This window comes from Fopius arisanus, unplaced genomic scaffold (genome assembly GCF_000806365.1).
Source record: "Fopius arisanus strain USDA-PBARC FA_bdor unplaced genomic scaffold, ASM80636v1 scaffold00010, whole genome shotgun sequence".
NCBI lineage: Eukaryota > Metazoa > Arthropoda > Insecta > Hymenoptera > Braconidae > Fopius > Fopius arisanus.
This window is the reverse complement of record NW_011887749.1, coordinates 772,431-794,801: the sequence shown is the minus strand read 5'-3', so window position 1 is coordinate 794,801 and position 22,371 is coordinate 772,431. Positions and strand designations below refer to the sequence as shown.

General features: G+C 35.8%; 3 protein-coding genes across 6 annotated transcripts; 1 reads left to right on the top strand and 2 right to left on the bottom strand.

The window, feature by feature from the left end:
• Positions 1-1,917: 1,917 nt before the first annotated feature.
• On the bottom strand, positions 1,918-11,636 carry me31B (ATP-dependent RNA helicase me31b). 3 transcript variants are annotated; one of them, XM_011317224.1, is made up of 6 exons: positions 11,224-11,636; positions 9,743-9,912; positions 9,209-9,415; positions 8,951-9,122; positions 8,083-8,600; positions 1,918-7,115 (listed from the first exon to the last, which is right to left on the bottom strand). In XM_011317224.1, the coding sequence occupies exons 2-6, from the start codon at positions 9,881-9,883 to the stop codon at positions 6,819-6,821; spliced, it is 1,335 nt and encodes a 444-aa protein (XP_011315526.1). In that variant the 5' UTR covers positions 9,884-9,912; positions 11,224-11,636; the 3' UTR covers positions 1,918-6,818. The 3 variants fall into 3 exon arrangements, with proteins under 3 accessions (XP_011315526.1, XP_011315528.1, XP_011315527.1); XM_011317226.1 differs by lacking the exon at positions 11,224-11,636 and adding an exon at positions 10,133-10,156; XM_011317225.1 differs by lacking the exon at positions 11,224-11,636 and adding an exon at positions 10,020-10,116.
• A 635-nt stretch (positions 11,637-12,271) lies between these two features.
• Positions 12,272-14,593, bottom strand: LOC105274279 (zinc finger protein 740). Its single transcript, XM_011317223.1, has 4 exons — positions 14,391-14,593; positions 13,409-13,782; positions 12,783-12,937; positions 12,272-12,433 (listed from the first exon to the last, which is right to left on the bottom strand). Exons 1-4 carry the CDS (start codon positions 14,446-14,448, stop codon positions 12,280-12,282), a joined length of 741 nt encoding a protein of 246 aa, XP_011315525.1. The 5' UTR covers positions 14,449-14,593; the 3' UTR covers positions 12,272-12,279.
• A 697-nt stretch (positions 14,594-15,290) lies between these two features.
• Positions 15,291-20,013, top strand: LOC105274278 (vitellogenin receptor). 2 transcript variants are annotated; one of them, XM_011317221.1, is made up of 7 exons: positions 15,291-15,432; positions 16,129-16,242; positions 16,333-16,537; positions 16,810-17,484; positions 17,823-18,191; positions 18,428-18,987; positions 19,830-20,013. In XM_011317221.1, the coding sequence occupies exons 1-7, from the start codon at positions 15,342-15,344 to the stop codon at positions 19,862-19,864; spliced, it is 2,049 nt and encodes a 682-aa protein (XP_011315523.1). In that variant the 5' UTR covers positions 15,291-15,341; the 3' UTR covers positions 19,865-20,013. The 2 variants fall into 2 exon arrangements, with proteins under 2 accessions (XP_011315523.1, XP_011315524.1); XM_011317222.1 differs by lacking the exon at positions 16,129-16,242.
• Positions 20,014-22,371: the final 2,358 nt, after the last annotated feature.

Below are 22,371 nucleotides of genomic sequence, written 5' to 3'. Positions count from 1 at the left end.
CTGTTTCCATGTCTGTTTAGTATTTCCACTGATTAAATTACCATTTGTCCACTCTGACGTGTACTCTATGTAATTACATCTTGGAATATGTGGGCTATTGTTTTACCCAACAACTTCCAGCGCTTCATTATTTCACATTTTATTTTTATCCTTCAGGTTTTTTTTTATTGTTGTCGAATATCTACTTTTCTTGGGTTTAATTGGCTGGAAATATTTTTAATGCGGCATTTTTCGAGTCAATTATTTAGCGAAAATTGGGGGTACGGGTTTAATGAAAATCATGGAAATTTTTTAATTTCGGGAAAATCGGGGAATTATTTGTGATTTAATGGGAGTATGAAGCATTTCGGGTGGGTTTCTGCGGAAATTTCAGGGGAAATATTTCCGTGGGAATTTTTGTGCTCATTTTTTGGAAATTAAAGACATGGGATTTTTTTTATTGAAACACTCGGAGGGAATTACGAGGCAGGACAATTGGAATAGAATCAATTGCAACCGTTGATTTCAGAGGAAAATCAAGAAAATTAATTGAACCATTGAGTATTGATTATTCATATTTACATTGGAGCTCTGTAAAAATTTAATTAAATAAATTTTATGGGAAATTTTCGTGATTATTTTCAGGAGTCAATGCCTCAATCTTAATTTTAGTTTTGTATTGGGTATTTAATTGTTATGGGAGAATGAAAAAAAAACAAAAATATCAATTTTTACTTTGACTAATTGGAAATTTTCTTAAAATATTCTCCATTTACCAATTTGTATCAATTTTCAGCGATAAAATATTTCCGATAGCGACCTGAATGGTCAAAAAATAATGAATCCCCAAGTTCAATTAAAACGCGACACGAAAATGTGTGTTAAATAAATTTGCTCCAGAAATGACGAAATTATCAACTGAATTATAAATTCTCCCACACCCCATTATTGACTCAACACTCAATCCAAAAGGGATTATAAAGGGATTATAGTGGATAAAATTAATTATGCTGTAAATTTTTGATGGTGTATTCCAATCAGAATTCTTTTATTTGGAATTGATGAATCTTTCACCGATCCCTATAAATTTTCTCTCCAAATTTGACAAGTGAATCGAGAATGAATTTGCACGTTTTAAAATTATCAGTAAAAAAAAAAGTATTTCCGAATTGTTCAAGTGCAATTGACATTTGAATTAACATTTTTATTGAATTTATTAAATCTGAAGATTGAGACGTGCAAATGTCATCCTTTACAATTTTTCTATCTTTCATTTTTTAATTTTGATTAGTAATTTCTGCTGATCATTTCTCACATTACTTCCATTTGAATGAGATGAAACAAAATATAATAACAATTTGATTTAGCGTCGTATTCCACTCATTAATTTGTTCAATTAATAGAAGGCAAATCTCCAAGTCGAGTCTGAATTTCCAATTTAAAATGACAATTAATCCAATTATGCAGCAACTATCTGTCTCTTTTCTTCATAAATTAGCAATTCAAACAATTAAATTGCTGAATAATGAAAAAAAGGCGAGTAATGAACGATGTGAAGTCACAAACGAAGAGAATACGAATCAATAATCAAATATTCAATGAATTAATTTATTCCGACGCAGAAGTTCTAGCAAATGCACAAAACTCGGCGTGAAAAACTGAGCAGAATTGATAAATTGACTCAATCTGATGCTCAACGCATCTGAACGGATTTTCTCTTACTTTTTCTAGCCTTTCGTACAATTTTTTCCCTTTTTTTTTTATATTTTTCTTGTTAATTTTATGGATTAAAACTGAAGAATCAGTTGAATATTCAAAGAATGAATCTTTGAAATTTCAACCACTGACTTCTGTTTTTTTCTCCTCACGCTCCGGCCAACGTGAATTACTCTTTCATTCGCCTCCCTCTCATATTCATCTCATCCTCTCGATTCTTGATGACTTTTTTTCTAAAGTTTCGACACAATCGCAAAGCCCTTACATTTCTGCCGGTGCCTTTAGATCTTTTCAAGGCCTCAATTCAATCCCAATCATCGATTTAACTCTTTTCAGCTGTTAAAAATCTTGAACTCCATACTAAATGACGTTCCATACTCGCCTCGCGAAAGAACGCAGCGCCTATTGCGCTATCATAGATGGTAATTAATAATTAACCCAGAATTCATTCTGAATTTGCCTCTAAAAACCCGAGAACACACAATCTCTGTATTAAAGTTCCAATTATCCGGGGGATGAGTGATTCTAGAAGAAAATGTGAGGGAAATTTTTCGTGGGAAATTTTCTCAGCTACAAAAAAGTTCCAGTACATTTTTCACCCAAAACCACTCATTACCGGGATAATTACAAAAACAATAAACCCGTTTTAATTAATCTGTGGAATCTCTTTCAATGCTGTTAATGATAATGATGATTAACTCGAGACCTAATGCTCTGAGAAAAAAATGTCATTATACTTTTTTGTAGTAATTTTTCAGGGCTACAAAAAAGGTCAGACACATTTTTCGTTAAATCCTATTGTTTTCGAGATAATCGTAATTTTACAACTTCAATACAGAGATGTTCTCCGCCTCCACTCGCCCCACGCCACGAATTCATTCTACAAACTGCAGGGGGGAAAAGATCACTGAGAGGTGAATAAAACATTCAGGGGAAAGGGGGAGGAACTCAAGAGACTTTTAGAGTTTTAACTCCTCGACTCATTCAAAGACCAACACTTCTGTTTCATTTTTACACGACTTTTTGTCCCTTTTAATTCACCTCTAGCTTCCCTTTTCCCTGCACTCCATAAATCGATTCGTTTACATTACACGGTGAAAATAAAGTGTTACGAGTGGAGAACATGCGCAGAAGTAACACCACAACGTCCCAAATATTGGGAATTAACTTCGATGATTTATAATCCAAAAGGAAGTGGTAAAAAAAAGTACATCGAAAATTTCTCTCGCCTTCGTGCTCCAATATCTCAGCAAATATTGATATTACGTGAAAGAGCCATAAGAGAATTTTCTTTAAGGAGATCAAGAACTCCAAAAAAGTCCCCGCACATTTATCTCTAAACTCACTCGTTCTCGAGCTATCCGCAAAAACCTCTGCACACATATACCAACTCCTCGATTCCCCTCAAATTTTTGCATCGCTAATTCTCGAGTTATCTCGATAACGCCTTGAGCTATCGAGAAATGCAATGAGACTTTTTTCTAGCTCTGAAAATTCTCTACAAAAAATTCCTCACAAATTTTATTCCAACCCCATTATCCCCAGAGTTGCCATTAAATTTACCACTTCCCTAGAAAAATTTGATATTCACCGTTTTCACCTCTTCCCGTTGAAAAAAAAAACCTCCCCCTCCCTTGATGGATCAATCAATCCCCTAGACTCGAACTACTCAATCCATAAAATCCCCGAAATCCAAATTTCGAGATTTCCCTCCCAATAATTCAGTCCAGGCATTAATACAACTCCATCAAGCCCCTGACCCCTGACTCAAGATGGTAATTAAAAAAAAAATCGTAACCTCCAACGAACTAATCAATCGAACAATGAAATTAATAACTGCACTAATAACTGCAGTTGCTACAGTTTTCGGTTGACTTATTTTCCATTCTGCTCTATTCGCTGTCCTCCAAACTCATCACAAGATGATTGATCGATCATCATCATTCACAATCATTTATTTTATCCCTAAAAACCACAATGGAAAATATTATCACCGTTTATCCTACATTTCTTCAAAAAAAAAATGCCCTTTTTACTTTTCCTCATTCCATTCACTTCCATTTTGCTCTATTGTTTTATTCTGCTCTTTCATCCGAACGCAAACATAATAACGAACAAAATTCCCCACTGAATAATGAAACCAAGACTAAAGGGCATTTAATTAATCTTCACAGACTTCTCTCGAGTGAAAAGTCGATGGACACAATTCTTCGTTTTCCTCTTTTATTTATATATAATATATATTTTGTTGCATTTTCCTTTGCAATAGCAATTAATATGTTGGACTATAATTTACATTTAGTGGCATGGATCTACCAGCACTCATCAGTCGGTTCACACAAGATTTGTTTGAATAAAAAAAAAGAGATTCATCTTAAATGGTTTTCAATTCGTTTTCGTGTCTCTCGTGAGATGGAGGATTTATGTAATGCATTCTCGTTGGATAATTTATTTAGAATCGTACCTAACGATTTAGTGATAATCCTCGAAGGCCAATGGCCCCAGGATCGCTTCTAGTATTGAGAGAATATTCGAAAAACCATTTGTCCCTTTTTTTAAATCGAAATTATTCTCACATTCGACTGCCACTCACTTATTGGTTTTTTTTGGCCCGGTTATGTTACAAAGAATTTCATTGAGGATTGGGAGGTCATTTCCCACACCCACAAACCTCATTCACATCTTTACATTCACAATAAATGTCTTATCGAGTGTTTTCCATCGATTTACGATATTTTTCTCAGGTTTTAATCGCTAGCTTTAATTGTTTTATAACGTTCTTGCGATTTTCGTAGAGTGAAAAAAAGGTATACGTGATGTTATATATGTGTTTCGTGGGTGTGCAGGATCGTAATCAATAATCATTCGATTTTTTAATGAACATTAATCAGTAACAAAGTGGTTAAAACGACATCTAACATCCTCATTAATTGGAGTAATTATTCTCGGATTATTTACCCTGGGTAATTAAATTGCCCATGATGAATCTCTCTTTAAAGTGTGAGTTCTAAATCGTCGTTGGTCCACTTCAGTACTGATTTTAATCGTTCAATTTGTTTCTAACGTTTCGAGCACTCCCTAGGATAATTAATGATCAAGTACTCATGTATGGAGACAATGATTGATACTGAGTCCTAAAATAGCGAAGAAAAAACATCACAGCACCAAGATTTGTACAAATACTTTCACATTTTCTTCATTTCCATCAGAATTACCGTATCCTCGAGTGTTAATTATTCAATGAAAAAAATCATGAAAACATCCGGAGTAATTAAACTCTTCATGAACCGTAACAGTTTGTTTATTACGAATTAAAATCACTCAATAATAAATTGATTCTGCATTTACGATCCCCCACAGAGCCCACGAAGCCCATCAGCCAAATTGGTTATAAAAATAATTGTATAAAACTAGTCAATTTTACAACCCTCTGATTCTCAATCACAGTACCATTAAAAAAAAGTGTCTCCAATCACATTCGAGGTAAAAAATGAAAACACGAAATAAAGCGGGAAAGGGAGAAACGAAAAAAGCTTTCATGTTGTTTTTTTTTATGGAGGAAAAAAACGCAAAAAAAAAAAGAATTTTATCTCGGTCGTAATTTTTTGCTGGATTCTCGTGATTTGATTTTCAGAGTTGTGTTTATGACCGTATTGAGATTGCAAAATCAAGCCACAATCAACCTATACATACGTTTTCGTTATTATACCATTTTTCAAATAAACCCAAAAACATTGGAAACGATTATGACTTCATTCATGAAAAAAAAACCGAATTACTTCTCAGTGAATGAACTGAATCACTGAATATCAGACAGGCCCGAGATACTGAAAATCTCCACGAGATTTCCGAAATTTACGAAAAAAATAAATTTATCGAGGAGTGGAAAGACGCTACGAAATCGATCTCCGCATTATCGTCATTATGACAATTGAATTCAGATAAAAATGCCAGAGAAATTTTTTGCAGCTGAGAAAATTTCCCACAAAAAATCCCCCTTGACATTTTCCCCCCCCAAAAAAAACCCTCATTACCGAGATGATCGCACCCAGACAATTACCCCAGCTCGAAAAATCAACAGATTCCATCCATCCACTCCCCCAAAATTAATGGCCCCATCATCTCGGAAATAACGAGGCCCTCAGTATCAAAAAGAAAAAAAAAATGAGAAAAAAACAATGAAGAAAAATCCCAAATAAAACCCCTGAATATTTGTTCTCATGCTGTATGTACACGAATAAAATGCAATAAATCCATGAATTTTAAATTCCACTCGTGTGTTTCTCCAGTTAATATAGAAACTATTGTTCCTGTCTCCAATAAATTCAATCACATCTCATTTCAAATATTCCCTAAGTATTTCACTCTTGATAATGGCTTGACTCTGACTAATTAATTATCAATTATGTACATTCAAACGTTAATGTTGTCTATTTACAGAATAATAAATGACTCGCACCGGCACTCGCACTCTCACTTCAGTCACTGAGTTCATCGAATTAATTTAAACACATGGTTTTTTCGTATTTTTTTCTTTTTTTTGAAATTATCCTTCAATCAAACCGACGTTAATTGATGTGATTGCGCCTCCCTCGGTTTAATCATAATATTTACAAAAAATCACATATCTCCGTGTTTGTTAATCCCTTTGTTAATTCATTTAATGACGAAGAAGTGAAGAAGACGAACTGTAAATTTAACTCAATATTTTTCTCTCTTCCACTTTATCCTTTCATTTATTTTTATCTCTTCTCGATAGTCTTCCTTCACGTTGTTTTTAGCACTTTAACTGTCTTTTTACACTGGCTACAAGCACTCACACCCCATTGAGACATTTTATCAGACTTAAGTAACGTTTATTCCAGTTTTGTTGGTATTTTTATTATTTTCCACAATCTCACGTTTGTGTTCGAAGTAATTGAGAATTAATGCCATAGTATGTACGAGTCACCAGAAAAAAAAACACTTCCTTCTCCTCTTGCTGTGTTTCCTTTACCTTCATTTTTTTGGATTTTTTTTTAAGGATTTTTTTAATGTAATGTATTTATGGGTGTTTATTTTAATGAAAAATTTTCATCCATCTGTGGTTGTTCTTTCTGTTCTTGATTAATCGTTGAGTTAAACTACTTCGACACATTACCTTCCTCCATACTGTTGTTGTCCTCTGGTCTTGCAACGTATAAGCTTGGATCTATCACCTTGGGAATTGGCTTGATCTCAGTGCCAAGCTCAGACTCGATACGATGGAGATTGAAACGATCCTCGTAGGTTATAAGATTGATAGCGATACCCAAGTGGCCAAATCTACCGGAGCGACCGATACGATGGAGATAGGTCTCAGCCATTTTTGGAAAATCAAAGTTTATTACAACGTTCACAGCCTGGACGTCAATACCGCGCGTGAACAAGTCACTGCTTACCTATTTTTTTTTTAACAAATGGAAGAAGTTACACGATTTAGAAATTTAATATTACTTCGAGGGGATGAGAAAATTTTTCATGGAAGCAATCATTTTTACGAGATTATTTTCTCTTGTAAATGAAAATGATGAAAAACTGGAAAATTTCGAGTTTGCAAAAAGAACAGAGAAAGTAGTTACTAGTTTATTAATAAATTCGCAGAAATCTCAAGAAACGAACGATTTTCGATTCTTTATTTTAATCAATTGCTCGAATTTTATTCTCTCCGATTTTATGGTAAATACGTCTAATCATCCGAATTTACGACTGATAAGAGTCAACAAATTTTTAGCATTAGAACTAAATAAAAAATTACATAGATCCATAGAACCATAAAAATTAATTTAGAGAAATTCTAATATTATCCTATTCTCAGTCAAAGAACTTGAATAAATGTCTTGGCTATTTAATTCTAAATTCAGATACGAACACGTCAAACTATTACCACAGATGGAATTAGGTAACAGAAAAATCGCCATCAAATGCGATAAAAGAACCGAATTAAATTATGTAGAATTTATGTTGAAACTCTCCAGAAATTCTCTTGGGATTTCGCAATTCTACTAATTCTCGTTTTTTTTCTTTTGATGATTCCATAAGATATTGGATAGAAAAAAAAATCAAGAAAACATTCACAGAAAAAAATGCCAACTCTCTAAAATTTCAATAAACTCCCAACAAAATTTCTACAAAACCCCAACACAGACCTAATTTTTACACAAAGTGCAATGTATTTCCTGAATTTTTCGTGCATAATCGCAGATTTTAAAAAAAGTGAATATTACCCTCAAAAAATGACTCTCATCAACACAATAATTTCCTCGACGCGATAGTGCAAAATATTTTTGCAAAACAACTGATCCGAAAAATAGCAGATGAAAAATGTAAAAATGCACAAAAAATGAAGCAGAAGAATAAAAGACTCACCAAATTTCGGCATAGACCAGCGCGAAAATCATGGAACACACGATTTCTGTGTGCTTGTGCCATCTTAGCATGAATGTAATAGCAGCAATAGCCCAAATCTGTGATCTTCTTGGCCAACAGTTCAACACGCTGCGTCGAGTTGCAGAATATAATACTCTGTGTTATCTGCAGCTTTGAAAATAATGTATTCAGGCAGTGAACCTTCTGGCGTTCTTGGACAAAGGCATAGTACTGTGTTACACCCTTTAGTGTCAACTCCTCCATCAAGTTAATCTCGTATGGATCTCTCAAGTGTTTTTCCATGAATTGTTTAACAGTCAGAGGGAACGTGGCTGAATACAGCAATATCTGTCGTTCCTGTGGTAATCTGGAAATAACATGATCCAACATGCCTTTGAAGTCTTGTGATAGGAGTTTGTCAGCCTCGTCCAGTACCAAAATTCTGCAGTGATTCATGTTGGCGACATTTTTGTCCATCAGATCGAGAATACGACCTGGTGTTGCAATGATCACTTGAACTGAAATTCAAAACAAAATCATTCTCATCTGTTCATTATATTTTTCTTTACTGAGACGTGAATGGAGAATTTTCAAACAATTCCATTTGTATTTAGTAGAACGTAGTCCAGTTCTTGATCTATTCACTTCTGTAACTGATTTGTATTTTCTCTTGTGTTTTATTCAATTTTTATTCACTGAACCTTGAATAAATTAAAGTTAAAATGGGAGATAAAATTTGTTTCGAAGTTTACTTGAGAAACTTTTTTTTATAATAAAATAATTCTGATTTTAAAAATAATGAAAGAAAAATTTTGATAGTGGAATGGAGTTGAGGATGAGATGAGGGATGAATTAATGAAAAATCTACCTTTTTGGTAAATCCTCATAATATCATCGCGCAGATTAGTTCCACCAGTGGTCACCATAACCTTAACCTCCATGTGTTTAGCGAGCTCAATGCAGATTTGAGATGTTTGCAATGCTAACTCTCTGGTAGGCACTATGACTAATGCTTGGATAACGTCTTTTTTAGCGTCAACCTGCAAGTGAAAAATATAAAAAATATTGAACACTTGTGCGTGGAACAACAATGATAAATCACTGAGAATTCACAAAATCGCATTACCTGCTCCAATACTGGGATTGAGTAAGCTCCAGTCTTTCCTGTACCGTTCTTGGCACGTGCCAAAATGTCTTTGCCAGACAGGGCAATTGGTATACTGGCTTCTTGAATTGGTGATGGTTTCTCCCATCCCTTTTCAAATATTCCCATCAGAAGTTCTCGCTTCAAGCAGAATTCTTCGAAATCGTTACCACGTGTGTCTGTGACATCCTGTAATTAATTTAAAATATTTAGTATCATTTTTCATCAATAATCCACTATTCCCACGAATTTTTATCCACAAGTGATAAATCAATCATGCTAAACTGAAATGCAGAATATTTCCAAATTAAAAAAAGAGGATATAAATATTTTCATTATTAAGTCAACAACCGCGAATTATTCGAAGGAACGTGTCAAAGAAATTTATCTAATTTATTAGAAAAGAATAATACAAAGATACAAGGATTAACATCAACAAATAAATGAATAAATTGACAAAAATTAGGAATCCATAAATTTAATTCAAATGATAACAATCTTCAAAATAATACGTACACTTGTCTTGATGCGTTTGTCCTTTGGTGGAATTTTAAGTTTTGCTTTCCAGCCCACATCGTCCATCTTTTCAAGGTCTGACTTACTGCTCAGACCCGAATTCAACATGTGATTGGAATTCATATGCGTTTCGGTCATCATCTCGAAAACAGTTCAGAGGTCCTAATAATCTGAAACATAAAATCCAGGAAATTGAATTAATTAATTAATCAATCTGCGGAAAAGCCAGGGCGAGATTTCACCCACGAAATCCCATTCCAAGAATGATAATTTCTACCAGACAACACCACAATTGCGGAAGAAAAAAATATAACACAGCTCTCAGCCCAACACTTCCTCTCAGACGTGAAGAAATGGAATATTCAGAGGTGAAAATCCAGGAACAATTACCTGAATCCCCACAATAAAATTTTCGCAATGAATCGAATGGAATTCTTCAAGTGTTGGGAGCGTATATCCAACGAGGAACGAAAACAAACATCTGAGGTCATCTCGTTGTTCTACACAGCCCCCCGGGACAATTTCAAATCAAAACTCCAGTAATTTCTTCGCCTGCAGATTGCTTTGATGAATTCCAAAATATCTGATACAATTACGATAATCTCCAGAAGAAATGTCTTTCAAATTCACTTTAAATTCTCCCATTCAAGTACTCATAAATTCTATAATCCCTCGCAAATCACTCAGAAAAATAGAGTAAATCGAAACAAACGCAAATCTCTTCGAAATCTCAAAACAAGTCGTTTGCCCTTTCTTTGTTCTTAATCTCGAGGCGTAAACATTGAACTCCAATAGAAAAATCAAATCCTGAACGCAAAAATTATTGTAGTAGAATTCAGAATAATTAAAAAATCAACAGTCACCTCAGACATTAAACCAAATTTCTTCAATAAATTCCCGATTGTTATCCTATTATTATTATTATTCTTGGAATTAATTCATTGAATCCCCGTAACTTCTAAAACTCAACGAAAAATAACAAAAAAAAATCGACTCAGACGCCAAAACTGAAAGTGCCTCTCTCTGTCCTATTCATCTCTTAATTCTGAACAAAGCGAGACAAAAGCAAAAAAAAAAGCGAACTCAAATATCAAGTGCATACTTCTCAAAAAGTGTGAGCAAATCCAAAAGAACAAAGTGAATGACTCAAGGGAATCCTAAGAACTCTCCGCCAAAAAACCCCCCAAAAAAAAAATCTAAATAGAAAATAATCCAAAAAATTCCACCCACAATTTCCAAATTCCCCAAAATCAGAATCTCAACAAGGGAATAAACTCCGCATTGACGAATAAACAATAATTTGAAGAGAAAAATTCAGACGCCAAAACGATCTCCCACCACTGGCAGTTCCCTGCATCTCCCCCAACGACAAGTTAAAAATACCCTGAATTGATTAAAACGTCGTGATAACGCTTATCTCGGTGAAAAACCCGATGATCCATCGGTGAAACTAATTACTCCTGATAATAATATGGAATTACCTCGTTAAGGATGTACACCGATGCCGATTTGAGAGCGTAGTATTCAGAAATCCACAGGGGAACGTTACGAGAAACACACTGACACGCCAAAATGGCCGACAAACTCTCGAAATTGCCCCCTCTCCACCCCCCAATGTCAATGTTTCGATCTATCGCCGTAAGGCGCCAAGCGTTCCCTCCCTAACTAAATTCTCCAACCTCTTTTTGTCGTTTTTTTTTTGTCACGTTTTTTACACTTTACACGAAATTTTCGTCGGGGGTTGGATTTTTGGGGAGTCTCGCGACAACTTTTTACACCTCGGGGTAATTCTCAAAGGTTGATTTAGCGGTATTGCGGGGTTTTTTTTATTGTTTTTGGATCGTGGAAATTTGCAACGCACTGCATCAAATGCCGGACGATTATTGTGAGACTATTGTACACAGATGTGGTGCGGTCAAGGGGTGGGGGAAGCGCGCGCACGCCTGCGCGGCATTCAGGCGCGTTTGCAATAGCGCGGGAAAATTTGAAGGTTGCAGGAGATGGTGTGGGTGGGTTTTATGGTATCATGAGAAATTGATCAGCGACTTTGGATAAGCGAAGAGAGTGGAAAAAGAAATTTTATCCACCCTCTGGGCACTAGTTGATGATCTATGGGGGAGGAACGTCATTTTTTTTCGCAATTGAATCGTTCCTCTATTCAGCTGTTGATTTTGTATGGATTTGTTCCTTATATGTTAATAAAACTCTCAGAGGCATGAAAAAATTATGGAAATAAAAACCAAAATTTTCACCTGCCCTCTGGGCACTGCGTTCCTCTTTTCGGAGATAAAAATGATTTTTAGCAAAATTAAATCCTTCAGCCAACCATTGATCTCTCATAAATTCACCCCGTAGAAAATTGAAAAATGCCGAAAGCTCTAAGACAAGTGACATAAAAAAAATCCACCTGTTCCCCTAGGGGTTGTGTCACACACACGATGTGATATTTTCCATGAAAACATTTGATCAAGAGCCCGTGAAGAAATCTAGTTAACGTAAAATGCTTTATTCAAAAACAGGTTCCTTATCTCTACACTTTATTCTCTCTTCTGTGATAGTCTGTATTTACGACATGCCTCCGGGCAATGACGCTCCAAGTATCTTCTCTGGGAAAAAGCTTTGAAGCAAACCTCGCATCGCCACTGCCACTCGTGGTGATTTCGGGTCCTCTGATGAGCTCGTAAATTTGATCTGGAGCAGATTAAATTAAAAAAAAAAATCAAGACCACCAAATAAACCCCTTCAATTCTACAAATTCCACTTGTAATACATCAAGCAAATTATACATTAATTAAAAGTCCTTTTAATTACTAAAATTATCTCAATTATACCAGAAAATATCAAGACATTTAAGACAAAAAGGAGAAAAATTGGTAAAATAAGATAAATTTATCTTTCTTCATATATTTGGCCTTGAAATACTCGTTGGCGAGTTGTTTTGGGGGATTTTAATATAGAAAACGTCAGAAAAGATAAATTTATTTTATTTTTCCAAGTTTTGTCACTTTGATACTGGATTTTCTTTTCTTAACAACTTTACCTGTCAGCGAATGATTTATTGCACACTGGACACTCGAATGGTCTTTCCCCCGTGTGGAGTCTCAGGTGTCCCTTCAGCACCCAAGGGCGATCAAAACTTTTGTGACAATACGGACAAAAATGCAAAACTTTTGTCTTTTTCCAAGTCTGGGGATTCTGAAAGGAACGAAAATCATCGATCACTGGGTGTCGAAACTCTATCATAACAGTATCTCGAGAACTATCGATTTTAAGTAAAAACATCACAAGACCTTTTCCGTGAATGATTAAATTTTCTTCAAAAAAGGTTCTATGAAGCTTCTTCCTAAAACCAAGATTTTCTGAAATCAGTCGAGATTTATCATAACTGAAAAACCTATACCTATTATATTACCTATTTACCTGCAGAACTATGAATTTTAGTGGAAAGTACCAAATAACTTTTTTATAGCTGACTAAATTCCCTACAAAAAAGTTTCTCTGTCATTTTTCCGTCAAACCAATAATTCCCGAGATTTATCGACATTTAACCAAATGAAAAGTGTACTTTTTCACTAATTACTGATTTGAATAAAAAATATTCACAAAAATGTGTACGAAAGAGACAAATTAATAATCTAGGAATTGATTAATTCAGAGGTCTCTCACCTGCACCTCTGGTACCTTGAACTCCTCCACGGCTTCCTGGACATCTCCAACTCGTTGATCCACTCCCACATCCTGTCTGTGTCCCCATACAATGACCTGAGGTCTCCTCTGCACCAGATCAAGAGCACCAGCACTTCTCTCCTGATTCTCCGCTCTAGGTACCACAGTCCCCAAGAAACCAGAGGAATCCTGAGATTTCTCCTCGTCTCCAACGAGTTCCAGTCCCAGTTCACCAGCTCTCGTGTGATTTCTCGTGAAATTATATCTCGTAATGATCGACAATCCATTGTACCCAGTCGATGTCTTCTCATTCCTCAACGACTCCTTGCCCCGTTTTTTGGAACTCCCAGGGGCACCACAAGTCCCTCTGGATTCTAAATCGTCACGAAATTAGAAAATATCGCCTTTGAAAAAAACTACTTCTGCTAAATTAATTCATGATTATAAAGTGAATTTCCTCGATACACGGAAATGGATTTAAATATCTGAAATGTGTGGATTTTCCAGTACTTGACTGGAGTGGCAAAAGTATTTTTTTTCACACCCAAAACAAATGGAAAATTCAATACAAAACTTTTTACAAATAAATGGGATTTTGTTTAAGCTCAGACAATTTAACTGCTAAATTTACCAGTAATTCAAGTTTAAACGATACATAAATATTTTTTAAATTCATTACGATTTAATTGAATGACTAAATGATTAACTTGTAATTTCTAAACAAGTCAGAAATATTGATTTTTGCACAATTTTCATTGGGTTAAATGTTCAAACACTTTTTAATGAAATTAACACATCGCAAAGAGGAAAAAATGATTTCATCTTGCTTTCCACATGAAAAATATCCCAATGGACTATCGAGCGAGGTTAATGTTTGGAAAATGTTTTGATTTCTTCCATTACACAAGATAAATTCGTTTTTCATCGCTAGGTAAAACCTGTCACTAGGCAAAACACTCTTCATTTCATATCAATGACTCACCTTTGCTGCCTCCAAATGATCTTGATCTCACGATCGATTTCATGAGACAGTGCGGCATTTTTCCAAGAACTAACCGATCATCGGCTGTAATTAGTTTCACTACCTGCAGTTATTATGAATTCACTTGATTTAGGGGTAAATATTTAATGAAAACACTGGAGTCATGGAGAGTTCAGAGGAGAGAGTGGCGAGTTGTGTTTTGTTTTTTGTGGTGAAGAGGCACGCGCCCAATTTTCAGCGAAAAATGCCCACAAAAGTTTGTGATAAAAAACATGAAGATTCGTTTCATCCATTATTTCAATTGAATCATTGATTTTTGACGCGAAACTCTCATTTGAATCTTTCAATTTTAAACTCACGAAGAAGAGTTTATTAAAAATTACGCGATCAATTGAGGTCGTTAATTTAATTATGTCATTAAATCGAGCATCATTAAAGTATTTGCAGCAAAAAAAAACATTATCTACTTTTAATTCCAGATATTTGAATTAGCTGGAATGTTTAAATAGATCTCTATTTTTCTATAGAAATCATTGAATGAGAAATAAATTGAGATAAGAATAAGTTTCAATTTTGAGAAATGGAAATACTTTTGAAAATCAATTCCACTTGGAATTCATTCTGCTGGTCTATGTTTCTTTGAAAAGATGAGACCTGATTTTAATTTATTTGACAACTCGTGGGGCAGTTTAATAACAAATTTATTGAGTCACGCAAATTGGCACTCGGTATCATAAGGACATCAACAGTCATTATTCCTCTAGATTAAGTTGCACAAGGTCATGAAGAGATGACATTTATGACCCACTAATCATTAAAATGTGTGAAAAATCAGATAGAAGTTTAATCGTGCTGATTATATAATACCAGAAGTGGGAAAATCAAAACGACTATTATGCAATTTACACATTTCGCATTGAACTTCGCTATTAACCAGTCAGTCTGTTAACAATGGGAGGAGTCGTCTGGTTGTTCATAATTCTACTCTTGAGATTATTTACTGGTGCCAGTGCGAATCTGCAGAGTTCCAATGAACTTTCGGGTAAGTTCACGAATAAAAATGTTCTATGAAAAAAGTGCACGGGTCTTCTCAGAAATTTTATTGAATTCCTAATGGAACTCCATGGGAATTCTATTGGAGTTCTGTGGAGGATTTTTTTAATTCTTCGGTTAATTCTACTGAACATCCCATTTTTTTTATCTAAGATATTTTTATTGTTTTCTTTGAATGTTTACGGGAATTCTACAAGAATTCCTATTGGAACTCTATAAGAATTCTATTGAAGTTCTGTTAGAGTTCCATTTGAAAGATTTATTTGTTCACCACCAATTTGATGAAAAAATGTAGACATTTTACGTTTAACAATGAGTTACTATTAGGATTGGGCGAGAATTCCTCCGGAACTCCATCCAATAGAAATTCTATAAAATTATTTTAAGGCCCGGATGGACTGTCTGGAAAAGATAATTTACTCCAAAATTGGGACTTCTAATTACTCCGTCAATTAATCGTTTTTTCCGATAATTGTTAGCTAGCGTTCTAGCGGTTGTCAACAACTAGGCCGCTAGCTAACAATTATCGAAAAAAAAACGATTAATTGACGGAATAATTAGAAGTCCCAATTTTGGAGTAAATTATCTTTTCCAGACAGTCCATCCGGGCCTTAAAGACAGCTCCCGTGTCAATGCATATTTTATCCTGATTGCAACGAGTGTATTAAAAATTTCATTGCATCAGAGTGTAATTCGACTCAGAATGAGTTTCGATGTTCGACTGGGACCTGCGTTCCGAAAATATGGGTCTGCGATGGAGAGAGAGATTGTTTAGACGGTGGAGATGAATGGAATTGCGGCAAGTTCCACCTCCCAATAATACTCAATAGAAAAAAAATTATTCATGGTTTATCCGATTCTTTTGAACAATTAATTTCTATTTCTGTAGATGATGAGCCGAAAAATGAATCGGAAGACAGCATCTTGATCTACTCCTCGGACACAGAAATCGGTGCCTTCGACTTAATCACCAACAAATCTCTCCCTCTGATTATGAAAAATCTGCGGAATGTGGTGGGTGTAGCCCTTGACGAGACATTCGTCTATTGGTCGATGAACAGTTTCCAAAACGAGGGAATTTATCGAGCCTTCAAGTAAGAAATCCAGGTTCATCCTTATCGAAGCTCTAGACGTTCTGTTGAATTCCTATTGAAATTCTTAAAGAATTATATTAAACTTTCGATTACAAAATGTCAATTAATTTTTATTTTTCGATTGGTTCTTGCTCTCGAGATTTGCTTCATTAAAACCACGAGAGTTTTCCAAGTACTACATAAAAAAACTACATAAAAACAGAATTCATACAGGAATTCATCAATTCTCCTAGAACTTTCAAGGAACTCCCATAATTTCGTACGAATTGTAGGAACGGTACTGGCGCACAGGTCCTGGCAATCGCAGGGATAGGAAATATTCAGGAACTAGCAGTTGACGGGATAACTGGAAATATCTACTACACGGACGCCTCCAACAAGTACCTGGGGGTGTGCACAGCATCTGGTGTGTACTGCACCGCAATAATAACAGAAGGTACAGAGAAGCCCCGAGGTCTTGCCCTCTATCCACCAACGGGTCAGCTCTACTGGAGCGATTGGGGAAATGATCCCCACATCTCCAGGGCGGAGATGAACGGAAACTCCAGAACTCCACTGGTCACCACAGACATCATCTGGCCCAACGGCATCGCCATCGATGACATCTACTCGAGACTTTACTGGGCTGACGCCAAACTCAAAAGAATTGAATCTATCAATTTTCTTGGCGAAGACAGGCAGGTCCTGGTGCGTGCCATCCAGATGCACCCGTTTTCCCTATCGGTCTTTCAGGACAGAATCCTCTGGAGTGACTGGGAAACTGGAAACATCAGATCTTGCAATAAGACATCAGGCGAGAGCCTCGGAACTCTTGTTGGAGAAAATCGTGTATTCCGTGGAGTTCACGTCTACCAGGCCTTTACCAAGTTTGACAATCCTTGTGAAGAAATGCGCTGTGGAGAAATATGCCTGATCGGGGCCGATCTCAGCTGCAGCTGTGCCTGCAGGTGTGCAGTCATTTTTCAATTCGAAAAATTGTCATTTTTTCCAGCCAATTCTTTCATTTTTCTACCCGTGCATTCCCTCAGGAACTCTCGAAGAATTCTATTCGAGTTCTCCTATATTAGAATTCGAAAAAAGATCATTTATTTCTGTCAATTTTATTTAACAGTAGGAACTTTTACTTGCAATAATTGATTATAAAGAATTTCAGTTGGAACTTTACAAGAATTCCTTTCTAGTTCTATTTTTGCCAAATCAAATGTTAAAAAGTTCTTGACAGGAAAAACTTACATGTATGATTCTAGCTGCACTAAAATCTTTTTCGTTCATGTTTTTTTGTCAGTGCGAATAAAACTCTCGAGGCGGATGGGAAAACTTGCAAAGGAGACGAGGAGCACAGATTAATCCTCGGTGCTGGAGGAATTCTCTTCGACTATCGTCACGAATTCCTGGGAAGACCGCAATGGCGAGAGATCGAGAACCCTGAGGAATTCGCCTCGGTCTTCCCCGAGAGCCACAGTTTATCGATTCGTGGCTGGCAATTCATGTTCGAAGAGATCTCAATCATATCCGGGGATAACGAAACCCTCGGGGCCGTCGCCTTCGACTCCATTGGAAAAAATTTTTACTCAGTAAATGGTCACAACCGAATTCAAGTAACAAATCTCTTGAATTTCGAGACAACTTTCATCAGTTTCTCCGAAGATCCCAGGTAAATCCGTCAGAAAAGTCTAACTCTTTTTATAAAAATTCTAGTGGATTTGAAAATAGGAAAAAAATGAAGTCGAATATTTTAATTAGTTCTGATATTTTTCATTTTTAACGCCTCAAAGAATTCCAGAAAAATCCACCGAATTCTCTGATGCTATGAGTTTTTTTACTCATTCAGAGAATTTTCATTCAGAGAGTAAGCAAATTTTCCTATTAAATTTCTTCGCTTGGTCCTAGATCAATTCTGCTAGTACCAGAAGAGGCGACGATGTTTGTGGCCTTGTGTAGTGAATCCAGTTGTCATGTGGACAGGATGTCAATGTCGGGGGGAGGAAGAACGCGTTTTGTGAGGGAAGTCCTGGGGGGTCCGAGGGTTCCTCTAGCCTTCGACCCAGAGACGAGAAGAGTTTTCTGGGGAGATGAAACCGCAGGAACACTGAATAGCATTTCCTTCGACGGATACGACAAGCAGTTGCTGCAGGCAGGGCTCAAGTATCCGGTGGGTTTGGCGATCCTCAAGGACTTCGTCTTCGGGACTGTGAAAGGCTCCAGGGAGGTATTCTGGGCGAACAAGACTGGCGGACACGACGGGATGAAAGCCCTCAACATCACGGAGACTCCAGAGGGTGACTTCCTGGTTTTAAGTCTGAATTTTCCTCGGTTAAAGGCTGGAGAGGAAATCCACGAGTGTCGGATTGACAATGGGGGATGCTCTCATGTTTGTTTACTGGAGACAACGATTTCTCGGGTGTGCGGATGTCCACTAGAGATGACCCTCGAATCTGACCAGAAGACTTGTGAGTTTCCAATTATATGGTATATTATTATTAGAATAATTACCGCTGTAACACTGAAAATTAATGAAAATATCTCTTAGTTTTTTCCGCTATATTTTGAAAATTGAAAATATAAAATCGTCTCATCCGCATTTTTCTGGTCGATCCTTAAGGTTGTTGTCGCGCGACAGTCTCTGTAAAAAGTTTATCCGCTGTAAAACGGGCCAGTTTAGAACACAATCTTTTAGCGGTATATAGTCTCACTTGATTGATTGCATTGTGCATGGATAGCTAAAGCATAACTATATATTTTCCATATTAACTATTTTCAATTATATAAATTTATGGATTTCCGATAATTATATTCCGTAAACCAAAGGTCAATCGATTTGATTTTTTTTTTCTGTATTTCCTCCCACGATGTATATTCCACGTTTTTTTTTATTTCTGAAACTGTCGAGCCGTTGTTTTTTAAAAAATTCTAATCGGCAAAACTCCATTTAAACACGTGTTAAATCACTCGAATTTCAAAAATTTATATCTCAAGTTCAAAACGGTCAATTGCAAACGGAAAAGGCTCATTTTGTTGCTAATTTTTCAAACTATTCACCATAAAATTTTTAACGAAAACTGTCGAAAAAAAATTCTACGCGACAACAACCTTAAGATAAAAATCGATCATTGAGCAATCGAGTATTGAACGAGAATCGATTAATCGAGGTCGAAAACAAATGAAAACTCTCTCGCTCTTTTGGTATAGTATCAGTTATAGCTTTTGAATACTCATTTGATGATTTCAAATTTTTTAAATAACAAAATCATTCAATTTTATTTTAGTAATAATTATTTCAATTCTGTTGCAGGTTCTCCCGATCAAAATCAAGACACAACGAACTGAATAAATTCTTCAAAAATTTTAATTTTAATTTTTGAAATGAATTAGCAATTAACTTAAAATCGAAATTGTTTATCCACTGAGATTATTATTTAAACGTAGGGACGAGCATTCATAAATTTATGTAGACAATATTTTTAAATATATTTAACAATAAAGTATGTTTTCAACATTATCTCAATATTATTAGAATTTTCTATTTATTGTTACATATTTACGTTATTTGAAGAGTCATTCAAAAATTAATTACACAATATCAAAACTTTTTAGAGTTTTCTAAAAAATTTCGGGGAATTCCCCGATTTCTTATCATTTTCACATAATAACTGAAATAAAAAAATCACACATTCTATTAATTATCTAATTGGATAGAAAATCAGTGGAATATTTCATTCGTCAACAACTTGATTTCCTGAAACTCCAGTGGAATTTCAACGCGAGATAAAATTCCCGAAAATGAGACTAAAATTTGTGCTGTTATCAGAAAGACGATATCTCAGATGTTTGTTGGAGTTTCATTGGAGGAATTCAACGCATCCCAGTGCACTATTACGTACCCGTCAAGCCACTTTTGGGGACTCGCCTAGGATTGATCTCTCGAGGGCTCTACCTGATTCCAGAAATTTTGAGTCAAGAACTTGTTTTCCATCCGTCGTCAGTTTATTCTCCTCCGCCTTTTTCCGAGTACCGATCGTTATTTCATTCATGTGTAGGAAAAACATGCAATATCAATTACAGTAAATAAATTCCGATTTAAATTGTCCTCTAAAATAGTCGGTGTCAAGTCAAAATAAAAAACCAATGTCTAGTGATTTATTTATTGATATTTATTGCCAATAATCGATCTAAATTGGAAATAATACGTATTGATAGGAATTTTAATTTCTTTTGCAGTTAGAGTTTATTTTTTTCAGAGATTAATTTATATTTAATTGTGTATTTTCATTGCAGAGAGAAAATTCGTTAAAAAATGTCCGGATTTCCCTGGGCAGCAGCGAGTTTGCTACTGGTTTTATCGAAAACCGAAATATGTAAGTGTTTGTGGTTAAATAAAAATAATTATATTCATTTCTTATCGACAAACTTCGAATATTCTCACACAATATTCAAGGGAAAGTTTTTATAATCCAGTACTGACGATTTCCATCTAGTTTTCCATAATTATCTCTTTCTCCAAGGGAGATAGCAAAATTTTCCTTAAAACCTTTTTCCAAAAGCGCAAAAAGATCTACAAGAAAGGTAATCATAATAATTTTCGTATCTCCGCTAAATTCGTAGATATTCCGCGAAGTCTATAACCGATCGCCAAAATCGATCTGTTGCCGTTCTCCAGAATTGCTGATCTCTGTTATTAACAACTATTTTTTATCTCCCACAGCTACCGAATCCCCGTGCCCCTCGCACTTTGAATGTGGAAATGGTCGATGCATCCAGATATCGTACGTCTGCGACGGGGAAAGAGACTGTCCGGATGGTCTCGACGAGCGAAACTGTCCAAAAAATGGGAAATGCGAGCGCGGCTACCGATTGCTGTGGAGTAGAATCTGCCAGGACATAAACGAGTGCTCGGAATCTCCTACCCTGTGCGACCAGAAGTGCAGGAACACACCAGGAAGCTACACTTGCGCCTGCGATCGGGGTTTCGAGCTCCAACCGGACGGCAGAAGCTGTCGCGTCAGCAGAGAAAAGGGCAGCGCTCTACTGGTCTTCTCCACGAAGACAGAGATTCACGGATTCAATTTGACATCGAACAAGCCTTATTCACCTCTCAAACGAACCCTCACCCACGTGGGTGGTGTCTCCCTGGACTCTACCCACCTCTACTGGGTCGACATAAAACGCGAAGAAGAGGGAATATTTCGCGCTTTCGCCAATGGCACATCACCGGAAGTTATTGCTGTCGCAGGGATTGGAGTTCCGGAGGATATTGCCGTCGACTGGATTACAGGCAATGTCTATTTCACAGGTATAACCGAATCATTCACAAACTGCCATCATTTACACAATTCTTTAATTTAATATCATAATAAGGGGAAGAAGTTTTATGCAGTAGAAAATTAAAACAGATAAAGAATTAAAATCTTCTGTGTAATTTAGTTTATTGAGAATTATTTTTTCTTTGGTTTTATTATCTATCATTTTTTCATTTCTAGAGGAAACTATAATTAATAAAATAACAAAAGACGATTTTTTAATGAACTATAAAAAATATATTGAACAGAACAAGTCGAGAGACCGATCTTCTACAGAAATAATTCAATTAAGGCTTTTCTTCACAATTTTCTCAAATTTTCCAGTCCAATTCGGAAAAATTCATGATAAATTACATGAGAGTTGCACAATTACACAATTTTCCGGTAATTTTTCTTTCTACGCAATGGGAAATTTAGTAGAAAATTGCTCGAATTTTCCACCGAATTCCCAACACTTTTCTTCATTTCCTAATCACTGAATGGAATGCAGACAGTCTCTACAAGCGAATTGGCGTATGCACAAGCTCGGGTTCCCAC